General features: G+C 44.5%; 1 protein-coding gene across 1 annotated transcript in view; it reads right to left on the minus strand.

Moving 5' to 3' along the window:
- Nucleotides 1–22,491, minus strand: part of LOC137299736 (semaphorin-6B-like) — a 403,979-nt gene that overhangs the window by 24,010 nt on the left and 357,478 nt on the right. Inside the window, exons 13-14 of the mRNA XM_067968676.1 lie at nucleotides 11,174–11,323; nucleotides 1,472–1,651 (exon numbers count right to left, since the gene is read on the minus strand). Of these exons, the coding sequence (XP_067824777.1) occupies nucleotides 1,472–1,651; nucleotides 11,174–11,323 (330 nt within the window). The remainder of the gene's footprint in view (nucleotides 1–1,471; nucleotides 1,652–11,173; nucleotides 11,324–22,491) is intronic.

The following is a 22,491-nucleotide window of genomic DNA, read 5'->3' on the forward strand; positions in this document are numbered from 1 at the left end:
GTCCATAGTGCAGGACAACAAGATTGAAAAGAGTAAGAGAGGAGACAAGATAATTCAAGAACCGAGGTTAGATGATATGCCTGTAGATTGTAGGAAGAAAGGAAGTACTGAGGAAGGTAAGAAGTGGCACAGCTTTGAGATCTTGGGAAGGAACGAGTTGGAGTTGGAGAATGTGCAATGAATTTGGTATCGATGCAGTGAAGATGCAGAGAGGAGAAATACCGTGCAGGATGGTGTGTTTTGTACTAGAGAGGAAACTTCACAACAGCAATGACTACAATAGTATTGATGAAAACATATATATATATAGACATATATAGATATTTACAATCTATGTTAATGACTTAAATGAAGGGACCGAGTGTAATGTATCTGATGATACAAAGCTAGGTGGGAAAGTAAGCTGTGAGGAGGACACAAAGAGTCTGCAAAGAGATATAGACAGGTTAAGTGAGTGGGCAAGAAGGTGGCAGATGTAGTACAATGTGGGGAAATGTGAGGTTATTCACTTTGATAGGAAGAATAGAAAAACAGAATATTTTTTAAATGATGAGAAACTATTAAACATTGGTGTTCAGAGAGATTTGGGTGTCCTCGTACAAGAAACACAAAAAGTTAGCATGCAGGTACAGCAAGCAATTAGGAAGGCAAATGGCATGTTGGCCTTTATTGCAAGGGGGTTGGAGTACAAGAGTAAGGAAGTCTTACTACAATTGTACAGGTCTTTGGTGAGACCTCACCTGGAGTACTGTGTACAGTTTTGGTCTCCTTATCTTAGGAAGGATATACTTGCCTTAGAGGTGGTGCAACGGAGGTTCACTAGATTGATTCCTGGGATGAGCAGGTTGTCTTAAGAGGAGAGATTGAATACAATGGGCCTAACCTTTCTGAAGTTTAGAAGAAGGAGAGGTGATCTCATTGAAACATAAAAGATTCTGAGGGGGCTTAATAGGGTAAATGCTGAGAGGCTGTTTCCCCTGGCTGGAGAATCTAGAACTAGGGGGCATAGTCTCGGGATAAGGGGTTGGCCTTTTAAGACTGAGATGAGGAGAAATTTCTTCACTCAGAGGGTTGTGAATCTTTGGAATTCTCTACCCTAGAGGGCTGTGGATGCTGAGTCGTGGAGTATGTTCAAGGCAGAGATAGATAGATTTTTGGACTCCAGGGGAATCAAGGGATATGGGGATCATGGATTTGAGGTCGAAGATCAGCCATGATCTTGTCGAATGGTGGAGCAGGCTCGAGGGGCTGTACGGCCTACTCCTGCTACTATATCTTATGTTCTTATGTAGAGAGAGAGAGAGCAGAAAGGCTGTGTTGGAGAGACAAAGATTAAAGGTTTGAGTGCTGTCTGAACCCCGTGAATTGGGTTACGTGTCTCTTCTTCCCTCTCTGAAATTTACTCCTCTCTTTGTAATTAATGACTGATTCAGGCTTCCTGTGTATAGGAAAATAATAAAGTAATACTTACTTCTCTGGGCTGTAGGCATCAAAATGTTCCAGAAATAGGCTCCGATTGACAAAGTTTGTACTTGTAGTTGGTCTAATGAGGAACTTGAGAATAATCCCAGTTTCAGAACCTAGGAACACTACTGTGTAATTCTTAAAGGGGCCAGCCTCTGTATCCACCACGATCTTGTTCAGACGATCCCTAGGTATTAAAGCAAGACATTAGTTACATTACAGAAGAGACAAAAACTAAGAAGTTTCCGGGAATTGATTGAGTTCTTTGATGAAGTAATGGAAAGGGTTAATGAGGGTAGTGCGGTTGATGTGGTGTATATGGACTTTCAAAAGGCATTTGATAGAGTACCACATAATAGACTTGAGAGCAAAATTAAAGCCCAAGGGATTAAAGGGACAGTGGCAGCGTGGATACAAAATTGGCAAAGGGATAGAAAGTAGAGAGTAGTGGTGAATGGTTGTTTTTCAAACTCGAAGGAAGTGTACAGTGGTGTTCCCCAGGGGTCAGTATTAGGACTATTGCTCTTTTTGGTATGTATTAATTACCTGGACTTGGGTATAGAGGGTATAATTTCAAAGTTTGCAGATGACACAAAACTTGGAAATGTAGTGAACAATGTGGAGGACAGTAACAGCCTTCAGGAGGTCATAGACAGACTGGTGAAATGAGCAGGCACATGGCAGATGAAATTTAACGCAGAGAAGTGTGAAGTGATTCATTTTGGTAAGAAGAATGAAGCGAGGCGACATAAACTAAATTGTACTTTTGTAAAGGGAGTGCAGGAACAGAGAGACCTGGGGTAGGTACACAAAACTTTGAAGGTGGCAGACAAGTTGAGAAGTCTGTTAAAAAAAAGCAGATGGGATCCTGGGCTTTATTAATAGACGCATGGAGTACAAAAGCAAGGAAGTTATGCTAAACCTTTATAAAACACTGGTTAGGTCTCAGCTGGAGTATAGTGTCCAATTCTGAGCACCACACTTTAGGAAGGATGTCAAGGCCTTAGAGAGGGTGCAGATGAGGTTTACTAGAATGGTACCAGGGATGAGGGACTTCAGTTACGTGGATAGACTGGAGAAGCTGGGGTTGTTCTCCTTAGAGTAGCGAAAGTTAAGAGGATATTTGATAGAGGTGTTTAAAATCATGATTGGTTTTGATAGAGTAAATGAGGAGAAACTGTTTCCAGTGGCAAGAGGGTCAGTAACCAGAGGACACAGATTTAAGGTGATCGGCAAAAGAGCCAGAGGCGACATTAGGAACCGCTTTTTATGCAGCGAGTTGTAATGATCTGGAATGTACTGTCTGAAAGGGTGATGGAAATACTTGAAGGGAAAAAAATATAGGGTTATGGGAAAAGTACAGGGGAATGGGACTAATTGGATAGCTCTTTCTACGAGCCAACACAGGCACAATGGGCCTAATGGCCTCCACCTGTGCTGTACCATACTTTGATACCATCATTATCCCTGTAATCCCATTGAAAGTACAACACATTACCACTGTAATCTCACTGATTAAACAGCACATTATCACTGTAATCCCACTGACTATACAGCAAACCAGCACTGTAATTTCAGAGTGTACAGTACATTATCCATGTAATCCCACTGATTGTACAACATTATCCCTATAATCCCACTCGTTATTCAGCATCTTATTCCACTAAATTCAGGCAACATATAATTCAGACAAATTGTTCAATCTGGTGAAAGGTTTAATTACCGAGAGCCCCAAGTGAAAAATTTGAAAATGAGGAATAAGTAGGAAGTGAGGCATAACATTTTCACACAAAGGGTTATGGAGCTGTAGAATAAATTATCCGGGAATACTATGAAAGTGGACTGTATAGACGGGTTCAAGACACAATTACATGTATTTTTGAGGAGTGAAAGGATTGTGGGAAATGATGAGTAGGTGGGGTTGTAATCAATCAAAAACAAACAGGTTTGTTGATTTTTATCTTTTCCTGTCCCTCGATATTCTAAACATATTCTTATTTGTAGTACATACCTTTATCATTCTATTCATAAATATAATCATAGAAATTACTGCACAGAAGGAGGCTGTTCGGCCCATCATTCCTGTAGCTCTTCCAACAGGAACTATCTACTCTAATCCCATTTCTTGCCCTTTCCCCAAATCTTTCCTTTTCAATTACTTATCCAATTTTCTTTCAAATGATGTTACAGCCTCTGCCTCAATAGCCACTTGCGGTAAAGCATTCTATGTTCTAACAACCCTCTGTATGAAAATATTTCTTCTAATTTCCCCTTTTTTCATGCAGTGATAATCCTGAGTCTATACCAAATTATGACTGATTTCTCAATCGGTGGAGACATTTCACATGGGGGTTCATTGTAATCAAATCAAGAAGTGGTGATCAGGTGATGCCAAGCTTAGATATTTAAAGCCTGCAGATTGTAGGTGAAAGGGAGTTATGTAGTCCTGAAGTTCTGGGAAAAATGGGTTGGAATAGGAGACAGTGGAATGAATCTTGATTTTAATACAACGAGGATTCAGGAAGAATGTATAGGATGGTGTATTTAGAGTTTCAGAGAACAAGAGATATCGCAAGAGAAATTTTTTGCTTCCTAGTTTGCCAGAGCATTTATGTGCCTGAAACTCCCGGTCTGAAAAGTTGCAACAAATCTGAAGATGGGATAATGTGGCTTGATGGTTTAGTAACATAATTATTCATGGATGTGAGGTTTTGAAGCATGACATAAGTATGGATTTTTTAAATAAAATGAAACAAAGTAAATGGTTTATGATTTTTCATGAACTGCAATCCAAAGGAAAGGTAAGTGTTAGATATTTCTGCATTTAATCCAAGTACTGGCATTTTTGCTTGAAGGTGCTGATCACCTGGATGGACACTAGGGGTCAGTGTTACAATCTTGTGATAGCTTCCACAAATATAAATCAGCCCAAAAACCAAAGGACTTTTATTATTCTGTGAAATCTTCCTCTGATTTCCTGAATACTGCACCTTTCAAAATCAGATGACGTAGAAGTTTGGAACTCTCTTCCGCAAACGGCAATTGATACTAGCTCAATTGCTAAATTTAAATCTGAGATAGATAGCTTTTTGGCAACCAAAGGTATTAAGGGATATGGGCCAAAGGCAGGTATATGGAGTTAGATCACAGATCAGCCATGATCTTATCAAATGGTGGAGCAGGCATGAGGGGCTGAACGGCCTACTCCTGTTCCTATGTTCCTATGTTCCTATGTCCTGTGACGATATGCTCACCTGCCACGTCATATTATGGGCCCGTTTACAGTAGACAATTCACAGATACCGCAGTGGAATGATGTCCTGCGCAGACTATCGAGTCAGGTCTTTCTTAATGATGGATAGTATCAAATAATTATTTCACATCGGTAATTCTTTGTGGGCTGCCCATATTGTGCTGTGTGGCCCCTCTCGCCCACACCCTGCAAACCCAGAGCGTGGCACCGAACAACACAGACTTCCATGTATATGATACCTTTACCATAAAAAACATCCCAATGTGCTTCACAGATAGACATGTCGAAGATGGAAGATGAAGAGATTAGAAGGTGTGACCTAAATTTTGGTCAAGGAGCTGGCTTTTGAGGAGGTTTAGAATGTGGGGGGAGTGAGAGAGAGATGGTGAAATGAAGGATTTTAGGGAAAGAGTTCCAGAAAGTAGGACCCAGGTGGCTGAAGGCTCTGCCGCCAATAGTGGATAAATGGAGGAGAGGATGTGCAGAGGGAAGGAGTGGATATGGGTGATGCTGTGGTGAAAATAAGTGGCCTTTGTGATGGGGGGATAAGGGGTCTGAAGCTCAGATCAGGGTTGAACAGAGTGCTGAGATTGAAAACAATCTCGTTCCGCCTGAGAGGGTGCCTAGGGAAAGGGATGGAATGAGTGGTGGCTTTGGTATTCCAAAGAGTTGAGCTGGAGAAGTTAAGACTCATCTAACTCTGGATGTCAGATAAGCAGAATTACAGCAGAGAGGGGTGAGAGATGTGGTCAAGAGGTAGAACTGGATGTCATTGGTGCTTACGTGGAAGTTGGCCCGATGTCTGCAGATGATGTTGCCAAGTGGCAGTATGTAGATAAGGAGGAGGAGGGGGCCAAGGTTGGATCCTTGGGGTAGTCCAGAGGTCATATTTCAGGTGTAGGAAGAGAAATCATTGTTGGAAGTGCTTTGGCTGTATTTAGATAAATAGGAGCAGAACTATGCAAAAGGCAGTCCCACGGAGCTGGACAATGGAGGAGGATGGAGTGGTTGACCCTGCTACAGGGGCGTCAAGGAGGATAAGGAAAGATAAAACACAATGGTCAGAGTCACCGATGGGTGTTGTTCATGACTCTGGTTAAGACAATTTTGGTGCTATAAGGATAGAAGCTAGACTGGAGTGATTCAAACAGGGAGTTAAGGAAGAGATGGGTGTGGAGTTGGGAGGTATGATGTCTACCTTAGAGAGGAGAAGGGAGTTGGAATGGGTGGTAATTGACAAGGGTAGAAGTATCATGGCAGTTTTCAAGAGATGCACAGTGCTTGAGAAGAAATACATTTGGCCCAACCAGTCCATGTTGGCATTTATCCTCCACATGACCACAAGAGAGAACCACTTGGGGACCAAGAGGGGGAGATAGGTGGTCAAGAGTTGACCAGGAATGGGGTCAAGGGAGCAGGAGGTGGGTCTCATAGATGAGATAAGCTTGGAGGGGCGAGATAAGAGAGAAGCTTCAAAGGATGGTGGTTCAGGGCTAGAGTGGGTAGGAGACTAAAGAAGGGAACTCAGGCATCAAGGCAAGAGGAGAACAAGAAAAGTCAGCTGCACAGATAGTTTTGATTTTGGTGATGAAGAAATTCTTGAGCTCCTTTCAATTGGTGTTTGAGGTGAAGGTGGAAGGGCTGGAGAAGACGGGTATAAGGAGGTGATTGGTTATGGGATAAAGGAGCCTAAGTTATACCTGACCTCCAGGGTGATCCTGGAACATTGGGCGGTTTTGATTGAGGAGAGCGAAGCACGATAGTGCTTGATGGAGCCTAGTGCCCCAATCCCAAGGCTGATGTTGTCGTGTTTTGGTATGTAGTGAAGAAATACAATTTGTAGTGAAATTAGTTTGAGTACTCTTAACTCAATTCCTTGTGAGCACAAATAATTCACTACAGATTAGCACTAAATTAGCAAAGTCACTCAGAGAAGCCGTTATGAATGGCTGGTCTAGGAGTAGAGCAGAACTGTCCAAATGTTTTGCCTTCTTGGGCAACTTAGATGTATACCATGGGCACTTGGTGACAGAGTCCATCCTTTACAATTCTTCAGTGATATGACTGGGTTGCTAGTTCTCTACAAGATCATGACCAAAGCAGCCCAACGAGACTTGCTAGCACTGAAGCCAGGCCTCCGTGGTCACACCTAATACAACTTTAGCGTCTGGAATCACAAGGCAGCCATTTTGGAATCAGACATTTCTAACAAGGAGTGCAAAATCCAGCTGATTCAACAGTTCCATTGTTTTCCTTTTTATTTGCACTCATTGTCACGGTACAGTACAGAAACCTACGGGCGAGCTGCCTCCTACCACTTGACGGTCAGCATGTTGATACACCAACCAATAGTCGAACATGGAAAGATAAGCTGGGAGTGGAAGTTCTCAAGAAAACTAGACCCTACTTAGCACCGTCAGCAATAACTGTGTTGTACAATGCCTGTATCAGTTTTTTTTTGTTAATTCTCAAGATGTGGTAAGGCCAGCATTTATTGCCCATCCTTTGTTACTCTGTATAACTCAGTAGCTTGCTCAGCCACTTCAGAGGGCAGTTAAGAGTCAACCACATTAATGTGGGACTGGCATCACATGAAGGCCAGATGGGTAAGGATGGCACGTTTCCTTCTCTAAAGGACATTAGTGAACCAGTTGGGTTTTCACTATTGCTGATACCAGCTCTTTATTTCCAGATTTAAACTGGATTCAAACTGCCATGGTTGGATTTGAACTCGCATCCTCGGGATTACTAGTCCAGTAACATAACCATTACACTACTGTTCCTGTGTATATTCAACTCATTGGTAGAATATTGTGGGCCTATTAGGCAGGTTGCAGAAAGAAATATGCCTCTTCTTCCTGGATTCAGTATAGTTTAACGCCACTAATGCTGCAGTTAAATTAGAGCTTTGTGACTGGAATCTGGCTGACTCTGGTGGCAGCCTTGTAACACAAGTGAGATGGTGCCAGAGCCTCCAATGACCTGGAGAGCCACCTCTCCAGGTCTGTACCCTGTCCTGCTGCGAGCAAACATAAACAACTGCCATTTTTCAGGCTGCGGTCGGATTGGCCTCAGCCCATCCATAAAGGCATTCTTAGCCTGTCCAGTAACTTGGAGTCATGACTGTAACTTAGAAACAGTTGTGCGTGTGTTCTGTTATTTCCCTGTTACCACCTCAATGTTTACAGGGCAGATCATGGAGCACCAGCACATTAAGGGACTGCTTCAATAGAAAGGTTTCTGCAACATAATCGTGGCATAAGACAAATAGACTGGATGAGGAGGCTTACCAGGCCACAGTCCCTACAGTATTACAAAGACGTGGCTGTATAATCAATTCTCTATAGTGCAATAACAGTTACTAGCACTCAAGCTACATTTTCAAGTTTATACAAGGAGCACAAGGGCTGCATCTCAATGTTCTCCATCAATCCAAAACATCCGTATGAAATACTAGCAGCAAAGCTTAATGCATCGCTTCTCCTGCCTGTTAAACTATCCCCAGACAGCGCCGTTTCCTCAAACTCAAATGTGGAAGTTTAAACACGGAGCATCACTTGCTGAACCAGGTCTGCTGGAGCATGTACTCATCCATAGGAACACTTATTGCTTTGGGATGCAAACACAATTCCCACTGGGCGTTGTGTGGTCTCAGCAATCACTGGGGTCAATTTAGTGAGATGTCTGCCTTTGCTACAGTTGCCTTTTACCGAACCTGGTTATTATGCTATCTAACGTGCTCAAATGAATGGGGATATGGGGTACATTCTGCACCACCACGGTGAGAGTGACTTCAGGCAGAAGTATTGGGGTGCAACTGAAGTTCAACTTTCATTGACGTCAATGGTAAGAAAATATGGCTGGCTGTGTAACGTACAGCCAATGCACTCCCCCACCCCCCACATTTTGCGCCCCTGCCGAAGAACTTTACCCCACATTCTCTTTTTAAGGCACTTTTGCATTGTCTACGTGGGTCTCAGGAGAGTGACCCTTAATGGAGACCAGCATCCTCTGTGTGACATTCTTCCCTGCTTATTTAACCTGGTGCTGTCGCTCTCATCAATCCCAGCTGGAAGCTGGAGACCCCTGGGGAGCAGCTTTGATTCCCAATGCAAAAGAAAAGGGAAGAATTCCAACCACACAGTTTTGCATTTCAGCGAAAATCCAGCATCAGCGCACAAGCCCCGTTAAAATGTGGGACTTAGCTGCTGTCGGGTGTCCAGAGACCCCCCCGCTCTATGTCACAGAGTGCTGTGGAAATACTATCAATCTGCAGTCTAATGTAAATGCCCCTTTAGATCCTGTCGTCTCTTCAAACCCAGGTGTTGATGCCAAACCTTTGGAAATTCAAATACTGCTGCTGACGCTTATAATTTTTGTTTATGTTTGGCACTTTTTTAGGGTGCAATTATACCAGAGCAACCAATGTGAGACGGGTCTCTGCCGGCTAAGATGCACAGTCACCAACTTATTTTTTATATTAGGAGAGCAAGGATGGGAGCAGCTGCTGTGTATTAACATTAAAAAGATTCCATTTTTAAAAATTCGTTCATGGGATGTGGGCGTCGCTGGCAAGACCGGCATTTATTGCCCATCCCTAATTGCCCTTGAGAAGGTGGTGGTGAGCCGCCTTCTTGAACCGCTGCAGTCCGTGTGGTGATGGTTCTCCCACAGTGCTGTTAGGAAGGGAGTTCCAGGATTTTGACCAGTGACGATGAAGGAACGGCGATATATTTCCAAGTCTGGATGGTGTGTGACTTGGAGGGGAATGTGCAGGTGGTGTTGTTCCCATGTGCCTGCTGCTCTTGTCCTTCTAGGTGGTAGAGGTCGCGGGTTTGGGAGGTGCTATCGAAGAAGCCTTGGCGAGTTGCTGCAATGCATCCTGTAGATGGTACACACTGCAGCCACTGTGCACCGGTGGTGAAGGGAGTGAATGTTTAGGGTGGTGAATGGAGTGCCAATGGGCTGCTTTGTCCTGGATGGTGTCGAGCTTCTTGAGTGTTGTTGGAGCTGCACTCATCCAAGCAAGTGGAGAGTATTCCATCACACTCCTGACCTGTGCCTTGTAGATGGTGGAAAGGCTTTGGGGAGTCAGGAGGTGAGTCACTCACCGCAGAATACCCAGCCTCTGACCTGCTCTTGTAGCCACAGTATTTATATGGCTGGTCCAGTTAAGTTTCTGGTCAATGGTGACCCCCAGGATGTTGATGGTGGGGGATTCGGCGATGGTAATGCCGTTGAATGTCAAGGGGAGGTGGTTAGACTCTCTCTTGTTGGAGATGGTCATTGCCTGGCACTTATCTGACGCGAATGTTACTTGCCACTTATGAGCCCAAGCCTGGATGTTGTCCAGGTCTTGCTGCATGCGGGCTCGGACTGAAGTTTTGAAACTTGCCAGGATTACCTAGACATGTTTAAGACACAGCTTCACACCAGACTGGAGTTGTACTACAGCTGGCGTAAATATGAAGCAGTGTGAGGTGGCTTATCATAGTAGGTACAGCTCAGGAGGAGGTCATTCAGCCCATCCTGCTTATGCCGGCTTTTTGAAAGAGCTATCCAATTAGCCTCATTCCCCTGATCTTTCCCCGTAGCCCTGTAAATTTTTTCTCTTCAAGTATTTATCTAATTCACTTTTGAAAGTTACTATTGAATCTGCTTCCACCACCCTTTCAGGCAGTGCATTCCAAATCATTACAACTCGCTGCGTATAAAATGGTTCCTCATGTCGCATCTGGCTCTTTTGCTGATCACCTTAAATCTGTGTCCTCTGGTTACCTGACCCTTGTCACTGGAAATAGTTTCTCCTTATTTACTCTATCAAAACCGTTCATGATTTTGAACACCTCTATCAAATCTCCCCTTAACCTTCTCTGTTCCAAGGAGAACATCCCCAACTTCTGCAGTCTTTCCACATAACTGAAGTCCCTCGTCCCTGGTACCATTTTAGTAAATCTCTTTTGCACCCTCTCTGAGGCCTTGACATCCTTCCTAAAGTGTGGTGCCCAGAATTGAACACAATATTCCAGCTGAGGCCTAACCAGTGTTTTATAAAGGTTTAGCATAACTTCCTTGCTTTTGTACTCTATGGCTCTATTAATAAAGCCCAGGATCCCATATTCTTTTTTAACAGCCATCTCAATTTGGCCTGCCACCTTCAAAGATTTGTGTATGTGCCTCCCTCCAGGTCTCTTTCTTCCTGCACCACTTTAAAATTGTACCATTTAGTTCATATTACCACTGCCATTACCATAGGACAAGTCAAAAATTGCACAGGGGCGGAATAGGGACGGGGCCGGGAGCAGGATCATAGCCTGGATTCTAATACTTTTCTTGCTGGTGATTAAAATTGATTGAAAATCTCAATATCTGATTACTAGTGACTCCACATCAGAAGACACAGAAATTGGGCTCCCCTTTTAAAATACTTTTGCTGCCTGTGTCTTTGAATTTCACCTGATGGTTGTCTTTATAATCCATGGCCTGTGGCTCAGCGAGGGAACTGTATCGTCCATCAGTGGATGAGTCTTTACGAAGTTCAACATCTCATCTGGAAACCCATTGGAGGAGTTGTACTTTGTTCCTGGTCCTGCACAGCAGCCAGGTCTGTGGGTGAGAAACAATAATTTATGTAAAACATGTGACATTCAATGGGCAGTGCATATTGAAGCACTGATGTTCTTGACATTGTAGGTAAATTCAGTCCATTTAAGGTTTTTCTTTTGGCCCACTTGCACGGTGTGTTGCCATCAGTCAGAGAAATGACATTTAACCCTTCCCAAGCCCCAGTTCAGTTTTACTCATCTGGGCGATCTCTTGTAACAGGGGCCACTGATGAACTTGATGGTGAAAAATGCATCACACAGGCAGATATGTCACTTTTCATGACAACGACTGCACAGGCCCAACCATCTAGAAAATTCTTGCAGCTCCACCTCTGTTGCCATCATTGGAACGCCGGACGTCTGGGATAAACAGTACTCCGAAGATGCAAATCATGGGAAGTAGATTGGATGACATATTTCCCTGATTTGCGTCTACTGCCTGCATGTGGAACATAGGAACAGGGGTAGGCCATTCAGCCCCTCGAGCCTGTTCCGCCATTCAATGTGATCAGAGCTGACCTGTATCCTAACTCCATCCACCCACCTTCTCTCCATAATCCCTTAATACCCTTGGCTAGCAAATATCTATCGATTTCAGCTTTAAAATTATTAATTGAGCTAGCTTCTACTGCTTTTTGTGGGAGAGAGTTCCACACTTCTATCACCCTTTGCGTGAAGAAGTGATCTGAGTACAATAACCCCTAAGTCTCTTTGACCCTTCACTGTTCCGAGCTTCTCATTATTTAAAAAATACTCAAATCTATCCTTTTTAGGTCCAAAATGGATGACCTCACACTTGCCTGTGTTGAAATCCATCTGCCACAGTTTTGCCCACTCACTTAATCTATCAATGTCTCTTTGTAATTTAATGCTCCCGTCTACACTATTTACTGTGCCACCAATCTTTGTGTCATCGGCAAACTTGGATATATGGCTCTCTATAGTGTTATCTAAGTCATTAACAAATATAGTGAATGGTTGTGGCCCTACCAAAAATCTTTGTGGGACACCTCTAGTCACTTCCTTCCAATTCGAGTACATATACATTGGACTCAATTTTAAAAGTGAAAAACGGGTGGGTTGGGGGTGGGGGAGGCATTGAAAATTGCCACCATTTCAGACCTGCCCCCAACCCGCCTCCAAACCGCCCATTTCCAGTTTTGACCAGGACAGGAAAAGGGGCGGGTGACCAACCCGCTCCCAGGGGGCGGGTCAGGCCTTAAAACCTTTCAAGGAGGCTTCGGGCCTCCATTTTTCAGGACTTCCCAATTTCAACCCCGGGGGGGCCAGGATTCCTGGTCCTTCTGTTTTACGCCTCGTGAAAGGAGGCAAGAAGGCCCGAGACTCTTTTTGAGCCTTCTTTCTCGGGAGGTAGGTTCCTAGAAAGGCACAGCTTGTGGGCTCAGAGGAGCAGGACTGCTTCCCCCAGGCCCAACAAGCCAACCTGCACCGACCCCCCCAACGATCGCAGACACCTGATCCCGATCCTCCCCCCCACTACGATCCTCCGACCCCCAATCCTCCCACACAACAATCGTGGACCCCCGCGATGACCCCCCGATCCCGACACTCACTGTGACTGACCCCCAATCCCTCCGTCCATGACTCACGACCCCCGTGCCAACCTATGCCCACACATGCCAATCTATACCTGCCCATGCCCCCTGTGTCCGTCCCCCCATCCATACAAACAAAGACTTACCTGAAGACATCCTCTCCCTGGCTGGTCTCCCGTCCGACTGAGACCAGCCTGTCAATCAGGCCGGTCAGTCAGACAGAAAACCGACAAAAAAAATAGAAGACATCCTTACGTCAAAATCATAACGACGTCCGTGAAACCCGTGCTAATGGGCTTCCCATCCTCAATTTGACCCCTCTGCCCCCTTCCCAAATCAATTTTAAAACTGACCCCTTTATCCCTACTCTCTGTCTTCCTTCGCCTGACCAGGTCAATAATTTGCCTTCAATTCCATGAGCTTTGATTTTAGCTAACAGTCTCTTATGTGGAACCTTATCAAATGCCTTCTGAAAGTCCATATAGGTTTGGTGAGTGGATGGGGCGGAGGGGGGGTGGGGGCGATTGTTCAGCAAGGCAGGGACATGGTGGAGAACATCTCCAAGCAATTCTCAGCCCTCATCTGCCTCAGATCCATCGGAAAACCGGCAGGGGGTGGGTGGGAAATCCCGGCCTGGGAATCTAAAGCGCAAAAATATTCCATTCCCTAGCTCAAATTTAAAAAAATAAATAAATGTCACTCTCTGCCAAATGTTCTAATATTTTAATTGGCAGAACTAATTTCCTCCAATTTATTTCACCTTGTTGTCGTGCCAACCTTGCTTTTTGCCATCTGCCAGCAGAATCCAAACAAGAAAAGACAATTCCTCACAATTGTACCGTGGTATTTTTACCCATAATGCTCTTACCCCATTGAGTAGATATTGGCAGTGATGTACAGAAAGGTCAATCTCCACCTCTATTAAGGGAAATGAAGCATCACATTCCCTTTGATTGTCTGTTCTTTCAGGTACCACGCTCTCTGCCTTCTGGAACTCTCTCCCCAAAATCACTTTACCTCACCATCAACATCTCTTTTTTCAAAAGCTTGCCACAAACTCTTGGACCTTGCCTTTAGCCTCCTCCACTAGGCATTCTAGCTGACGCATGAGCATGATTTTAGCCTGGAAACGGGAAGGGGGCGGTGGGGGTGGAATTCCTGACGGGAAACCTAGAAGTGCGGGTTTCCCGGATGTCCTTACGATTTTGATGCAGTCGGACAGGAGAAGAGGAAGGAAGAGGACGTGATCGCTTAAGTGCTAGATGGGGGGGAGGGGTTGGGGTCGCCAGGGGGAGGGGGTCAGGGTCACCGGGGGGGGTCAGTTATGGGGTCGGGGAGTTAGTCACCGGGAAGGGGGGGGGTCAGTTATGGGGGTGGGGGAGTTAGTCACCGGGAGGCGGGGGAGGGGGGGTCAGTCATCGGGGGAGGGGGTCAGTCATCGGGGACACTTACCTGCAGTTTCGGGCCTTCTCACCTCCTCTCATGAAGGAGAAGGCCCGGGAATCCCAGCTCCCAGGGGCTAAAATCAAAACAGCTTTGAAAATGGAAGCCCACAGCCACTTTGAAAGCTTTTAATGCCCGACCCGCCTCCTAAGAACAGGTTGGTGTCCCCCCTGTGAAAACCGGAAATGGGCAGGTTGGAGGCGGGTTTTAGATTTTTGCAATTGTTACTGCCCCTCTCGCCCCCAACACACCTGTTTTTCCAGGCTAAAATCATGTCTTACTAATTAATAGGTTCGAGAATCTAGTGTCAGCACATTGACAGTTTATTAAGAAAAATAAGATATATCTTATATTTATACAGCAATCGTAGGAAGCGTGCAAGTTATAGGAACAGGCGTAGGCCATTCAGCCCCTTGAGTCTGTTCCGCCATTCAGTGAGATCGTGGTTGATCTGCATCCGAACCCAAATTCCCACGCAACCACATTAACTTACATCAGTCAGTCTGCTGGATAGAACCCTCAACGCCTTAAGCTTGATTTTTAGTGTCTTTAATCCCAACTGTCCCCTTTCACCAAGATACTCTCATTCTTATACCCTGTAGGGATCCCTCCATGTCACCTGACTCTTCTTTGTCTCCTGGCCTGCTGGATTATGATGGGAAGCTAACAAAGGAACCTTTCTAACTGGTGATTTTCAAGGACACATTCCTTGGTGTCTAGCAGCATTCAGTTGCTTTCCTTCAGTAATTTTCTCCTTAGCCCTAAACTAACTTGTCCACTGTTAATTATGTTATTTCTTATAGTTTCACAATCATAGCGATAAACATCCCACATTATAATTTAATCTGTTACTCACTCTTGCTGAAGCTCATATCATAGTTAATGACAGACAAAGCCCTGTTCTTCTTCCCTTATCTCATTCTGTTCCATCCAGCTAGCTGTAAGGAATGCCTTATCAGTGTTGCCTTGGGAACCTGTCTGCAGTGAAGGCCTGTCTCTGTTTCTAATTTACAAGCTCCACTTTCCCATAATACATGTTATATCAACCATTTTATGTCATTGTATGTTAGCCATTTTATGTTAATATCCTTGAAACCCACAATCCATCTATTTCTTCAACAGCTGGCATAATTTCAAAGTTTGCAGATGATACGAAACTCGGAAATGTAATAAACAATGAGGAGGATATTTACAGACTTCAGGAGGACGTAGACAGACTGGTGAAATAGACAGACACATGGCAGATGAAATTTAACGCAAAGAAGTGTGAAGTGATGCATTTTGATCGGAAGAATGAGGAGAGGCAATATAAGAACATAAGAAATTGGAGCAGGGGTAGGCCGTACAGCCCCTCAAGCATGCTCCGTCATTCAATAAGATCATGGCTGATCTTCTACCTCAACTCCACTTTCTCGCCCTATCCCCATATCCCTTGATTCCTTTAGTGTCCAAAAATCTGTCGATCTCAGTCTGGAATATACTCAACTACTATCTATTCAAGACAGAGCATCCACAGCCCTCTGGGGTAGAGAATTCCAAATATTCACAACCCTCTGAGTGAAGAAATATCTCGGATCTAAATGGCCGACCTCTTATCTTGAGACAATCACCCTTAGTTTTTTTTTATTCGTTCATGGGATGTGGGCGTTGCTGGCGAGGCCAGCATTTATTGCCCATCCCTAATTGCCCTTGAGAAGGTGGTGGTGAGACGCCTTCTTGAACCACTGCAATCCGTGTGGTGAAGGTTCTCCCACAGTGCTGTTAGGTAGGGAGTTCCAGGATTTTGACCCAGCGATGATGAAGGAATGGTGATATAATTCCAAGTCGGGATGGTGTGTGACTTGGAGGGGAACTTGCAGGTGGTGTTGTTCCCATGTGTCTGCTGCCCTTGTCCTTCTAGGGGTAGAGGTCGTGGGTTTGGGAGGTGCAGTCGAAGAAGCCTTGGCGAGTTGCTGCAGTGCATCCTGTAGATGGTATATACTGCAGCCACGGTGCGCCATTGGTGAAGGGAGTGAACGTTTAGGGTCGTGGATGGGTGCCAATCAAGCAGGCTACTTTGTCCTGGATGCCGTCGAGCTTCTTGAGTGTTGCTGGAGCTGCAATCATCCAGGCAAGTGGAGAGTCTCCAGCCAGGGGAAACAGCCTCTCAGCATCTACCCTGTCAAGCCGTCTAAGAGTGTTACCTCTCAATCTTCTAAACTCCAGAGAGTATAGGCTCACTCTACTCAATCTCTCCTTTTAGGTCAACCATCTCATCCCAGGAATCAATCTAGTGAATCTTTGTTGCATCCCCTTTAAGGCAAGTATATCCATCCTTAAGTAAGGAGACCAAACCTGTACAAAGTACTCCAGGTGAGGTCTCACCAGAGCCCTATATAATTGCAACAAGATGTCTTTGGTCTTAAACTCCAACCCCCTTGCAATAAAGGCAAACATACTATTAGCTTTCCTAATTGCATGCTGTACCTGCATGTTAACTTTCTGTGATTCGTGTACAAGGACACCTAAATTCCTCTGATTACCAACATTTCTTAGTCTCCCACCTTTTAAAAAATATTCTGCTTTTCTATTCTTCCTACCAAAGTGGGTAATTTCACATTTCTCCACATAATACCCTATCTGCTACCTTCTCGTCCACTCACTTAACCTGTCTATGCCTTTGCAGCCTCTTTGCGTCCTCCTCACAGCTTACTTTCCTACTTAGCTTTGTATCGTCAGCAAACTTAGATACAGTACACTCGGTCTCCTCATCTGAGTCATTGATATATATTGTAAACAGTTGAGGCCCAAGCACTGATCCTTGCAGCACCCCACGAGTTATAACCTGCCAAACTGAAAATGACCCGTTTATTCCTACTCTCTGTTTTCTGTCCGTTAACCAATCCTCAATCCATGCTAATATATTAACCCCAATCCCACGAACCCTAATCTTGTGTAACCACCTCTTGGGTGGCACCTTATTGAATGCCTTATGAAAATCCAACTATACTACATCCATTGGTTCCCCCTTATCTACCCTGCTAGTTACACCCTCAAAAAACTCTAATAGATTTGTCAAACATGATTTCCCTTGCATAAAACCATGTTGACTCTGCCTAATCATATTTGATTTTCTAAGTGCCCTGTCACTATGTCCTTAATAATAGATTCTAGCATTTTCCCTACTACTGATGTCAGGCCAACTGGCCTATAGTTCCCTGTTTTCTGTCTCTCTCCTTTCTTGAATAGCGGGGTTACATTTGCTACCTTCCAATCCACAGGAACCATTCTAGAATCTAGAAAATTTTGGAAGATTAAAACTAATGCATCCACTATATCCGCAGCGACCTCTTTTAAAACCCTAGGCCATCATGTCCAGGGGATTTGTCAACTTTAAAGCAAGCTGTGAGGAGGACGCAAAGAGGCTGCAAAGGGGTATAGACAGGTTAATTTCTCCAGTACTTTTTCTTTACTAATCTTAATTACTTTAAGTTCCTTGCTCTCATTAGATGCTTGGTTCCCCACTATTTCTGGTATATGTTTTGTGTCTTCTACTGTGATAAACTAAATAGTACAATTTTAAAGGGGGTGCAGGAACAGATAGACCTGGGGGTGTATGTACACAAATCTTTGAAGGTGGCAAGACAATTTGAGAAGACTGTTAAAAAAGCATATGGGATCCTTGGCAAGGACGTTATGCTAAATCTTTATAAAACAATGGTTAGGCCTCAGCTGGAATATTGTGTTTAATTCTGGGCACTGCACTTTAGGAAGGATGTCAAGGCCTTAGAGGGGGTGCAGAAGAGATTTACTAGAATGGTACCAGGGATGAGGGACTTCAGTTATGTGGAGAGATTGGAGAATCTGGGATTGTTCTTCTTAAAGCAAAGAAGGTTAAGGGGAGATTTGATAGAGGTGTTCAAAATCATGAACAGTTTTGATAAAGTAAATAAGGAGAAACTGTTTCCAGTAGCAGAAGGGTCGGTAACCAGAGGAAACAGATTTAAGATGATTGGCAAAAGAACCAGAGACGACATGAGGACATTTTTTTTTTACACAGTGAGTTGTTGTCTTGAATGTACTGCCTGAAAGGATGGTGGACGCAGATTCAATAGTAACTTTCAAAAGGGAATTGGATAAATACTTGAAGGGAAAAAAATTACAGGGGAGTGGGACTAATTGGATAGCTCTTTCAAAGAGTTAGCACAGGCCTCCTCCTGCGTTGTATCATTTCATGATTCCATGATTCAATGAAACTCTTGGACCATGCCTTTGGCTTCCTCCACAAGGTTTTTGCCTCTCATAGGGGATTTTTGAAGTCAAGTGGATAGGATTAGATTTGTTGGGCATGATTTTAACCCCGAGCCGGGAAGGGGATGGGAGGGTCAAATTGCAGACGGGAAACCCGGAAGTACAGGTTTCCCGGATGTCCTTACGATTTTGACATAAGGACGCCTTTTTTTTTTGTTGGTTTGCTGTCTGACTGACCGGCCTGATTGACAGGTTGGTCTCAGTCAGATGGGAGACCAGCCAGGGAGAGGACGTGTTCACGTAAGTCTTGTTTGTATGGATGACAGGGGGCGCATGGGGGGCACGGGTGGCATGGGGGGATATGGGTGGGCACAGGGGGCATGGGCAGGCACGGAGCACAGGTTGGCACTGGGGCATAGGTTGGCATAGGTTGGCACAGGGGTCGGCACAGGGGTCACAGGGGAGTCAGTCATGGGGGGAGGGATCGGGGGTCAGTCATTGGGTGGGGGGGGGTGTTGGGATTGGGGGTCATCGCAGGGGTCCGCGATCGTTGGGGGGGATTGGGGATCGGGGTCGGGGGTCTGCAATCAGGGTTGGGGATCCGTGATCGGGGTCGAGGGTCCGCGATCTTTTGGGGGGTCGCTGCAGGTAGGCTTGTTGGGCCTGGGGGAAGCACTTCTGTTCCTCCGGGCCCACAAGCTGTGCCAGAAAGGCACCTTCCTGTTAGTCTCGGGCCTTCTCGCCTCCTTTCACAAAGTGACAAAGCGTAGGCCCGGGAATCCCGGCCCTCCATAGGAAAATAGAGGCCCAAAGCCTCCTTGAAAGGTTTTAAGGCCCGACCCGCCTCCCCAGAGCGTGTTGGTCGCCCGCCCCTCAGCCCGCCCTGGTGAAAACCGGAAATGGGTTGGTTGGAGGCAGGTCTGAAATGGTTGCAATTTTGAATGCTCCCCCGCCCCCAACCCACCCCTTTTTCACTTTTAAAATCGTGCCCGTTAAGTGAGCAATCGCAGATCAGTGAGGTGGCTGTGATGTTAGATCTCGAGGAGGTGGGGCTGGAAACCAGTATAACTAGGGACAGGATTGTGAAAATATGGTGACTGGTGCAAAGGGAAACCAAGGTAATGGGGATATTGGACGAATTGAGGTTAGGGAAAAAAAAACAAGCTGGTAAGAAATCTTGCAAAGACGCCCATGAGAACCCAGTAATGATTGGGTTCCAGGGACTGTCCAATACTGCAGAAGGTAACAAGATCCTGGAAGAAAAGGCAGGAAGGATACCAGAAGGATCAGCCTGGAGAATAACGCAGTCTGTATGTCATATAGAGAGACTGTGGTTGTAGGGAATTCTTCACTCAGCAAAATAGATAGCCACATGTGCCAGAAGGACTAAGCCCACTGGATGGTGACCTTTCCACCTGGAGCTACAACAGTACACATGAAGGAAAGGTTACTGAAGGGGACAGGACTGTGGTGGAAGTCCATAATTAGGAAGAAATAGTATTGGGGCTTTAAAAGGCACATATATGAAGATTAATTCAAAACTCAAAGATAAGGAATGCCAAATAGTGCTCTCTGGTATACTTCCAGTATTTGGAAAAGGAGTGTTCAGTAATAAAATTAAATATGTAAATATATGGCTGGCAACCTGGTGTCGAAACAGCAATGCTACCTTTATAAATAATTGGGAACTTTACCAGAACAAAAGGGACTGGTAGAGGAGAGATGGGCTGCACTGTAATCAAATAGGAACAAAGAGACTCAAGAGTAACATTGAGGCAGCAATTGAAAATCATTTAAACTAGATGGAGAGGAGTTAACCGGATTCCAGATTGAATGAACTGTAGGGTAGAAGGCAGTCAAAAGGTGGGCATGGACACAGTAACCCTGAGAGACGTACATGTACAGGAGCCCAGCAAAAAATAGACACTGGGAGTCATGAAAGAAGGAAGGGCTACATTACAATACTTATACATGAATGCTAGAAGCATTAGGAATGAGATTACAGAACTGGAAGCAGTTGTGGCAGTAGGAAACTACAAAATGGTGGGACTATCAGAGGCATGCCTAAACCCAGAGAAAGGAAATTAATTTAACATTCAGGGATATAGAGTGTTCAGAAAGGACAGAAAAGGTCCTGTCATCAGAAAATGCGCTGAAGCCGTATAGGTGAGCGATAACTAGGAGGTAAATAAAGTTGATCCAGTGGGAGGGATAAGCCACAGATAGGGCTACTCTGGTTGGACATCTCTAATGTGAATAAATCCAAGCTAACACTAATGTAAGAAGAAGGACAGTTTGCTAAATGAAGATATAGGAATGGTGTGAGAAAACAGAAAAGTTATTTTAATGGGAGACTTCAATCAACCCAATATAAATTGGGAAAACCCAAGTGGTTTAGAGTTAGAATTGGTAAGTGTAATGCCGACTGCTTCATGACTCAAGGCATAAGGGAAGCCATGAGAGGCAGTGCTCAACTTGATCTGATATGCATAAAAGACCCAGATAACGCACAAGAAATGGAAGACAGTACACCCCTGCGGGGGTGGGGGAAGGTGACCACAGAATGATCAAGTTTAACATTATCTGGGACCCATTTATACCGAAGACTCAGAAGCCAGGTTTCTAACTTTAAAAGGGCTAAATTCAAAGAGATGAGGGAAGAATTGAGACATATGGATTGGAGGAGGATGTCTGTCAACATTTCAGTAGAAGGTCAATGGAACACCTTTAAAAGAATAATGCTGGACATGCAGGTATCTACATACCTTAAGATCAGCAAGCATGGAATGAACAAACGTGACCATAAATAGATTAACAAACAAATTAAAAGTGAAATAGAGAGAAAAAATGACGTCTACAATTCCTGCAGGGAAAAAGAAAAAGTGGCTCCCTGAGATGAATGTCGGATTACACAGAAACAAGTTAAAAGTTAACGTGATCAGAAGGGCTAACGGAGAACTAGAAAAAAGCATTGCTGCAGAGGCAAACTGTAGCAGTAAAAAAAATGCTTTCAGTATTACATTAGTAAGAGGGTTGTCATATTCGAGGTGAGAACATTAAAAGATGCAAATGTGCTTGATATTGATGATGAGCACAAGATTGTAAATATTCTGAATGATTACTTCTTCAAAGTATTCACAAGGGAAGATATGCCCTCCAAAAATAGAGTACTGATGCATAATTCAAGACTTCGATATAAATTAGATAGGAGTCCTAGACAACCTGAAAGGGTTTAAAACAAATAAATCCCATGGGTTAGATGATATTTATCACACAGTGTTGAGAGAGACTAACAAGTAGATTTGTGAGGTACTGACAATCATTATGAGGACATCAGGGGACACTAGGGAAGTTTGGAAACAGGCTAACATGGTATCCATATTCAAAAAAGTGACAAAAGAGACACAGGCAACTAGAGACCCATTAGTCCTACATCAATTCCATATAAAATAATGGAATTGATCAGGATTAAACTTGAGGATCATCTGTATAGCAACCTAGTAAACAGCAGCCAACACAGCTTTAGATGGAGAAGTTCCTGCTTGACCAACCTCCTTGATTTTTTTTGAGGAAGTGACAACCCAAATGGACTGCGGTAAATGCTACAACATTGTGAACTCAGACTTCCAAAAGCTATTTGAAAAAGTTCCACATGAAAGATTACCAATTGAGGTCAGAGCTGTTGGGATTCAGGGAAAAATTAAACTTGGGTGTGGATAAGGAACTGGCTGAAGAGTAGAAAACAACAGGTATTGATTAGAGGGGTAATGTCAGGTTGGGGGAAAGTACTGAGTTGGGTGACCCAGTGCTCAGTGTGGGGACCACTGCCGTTTCTAATTTACATCCACGTCTTGGGGCTCGATATTAGCAGGGCGGCGGGTTCTGAGCAGGGGGTCGACTGGGCGCGTGGGTAACTCGCCCGGTGATATCAGTGTGCTCC

This window comes from Heptranchias perlo, chromosome 29 (assembly GCF_035084215.1).
Source record: "Heptranchias perlo isolate sHepPer1 chromosome 29, sHepPer1.hap1, whole genome shotgun sequence".
NCBI lineage: Eukaryota > Metazoa > Chordata > Chondrichthyes > Hexanchiformes > Hexanchidae > Heptranchias > Heptranchias perlo.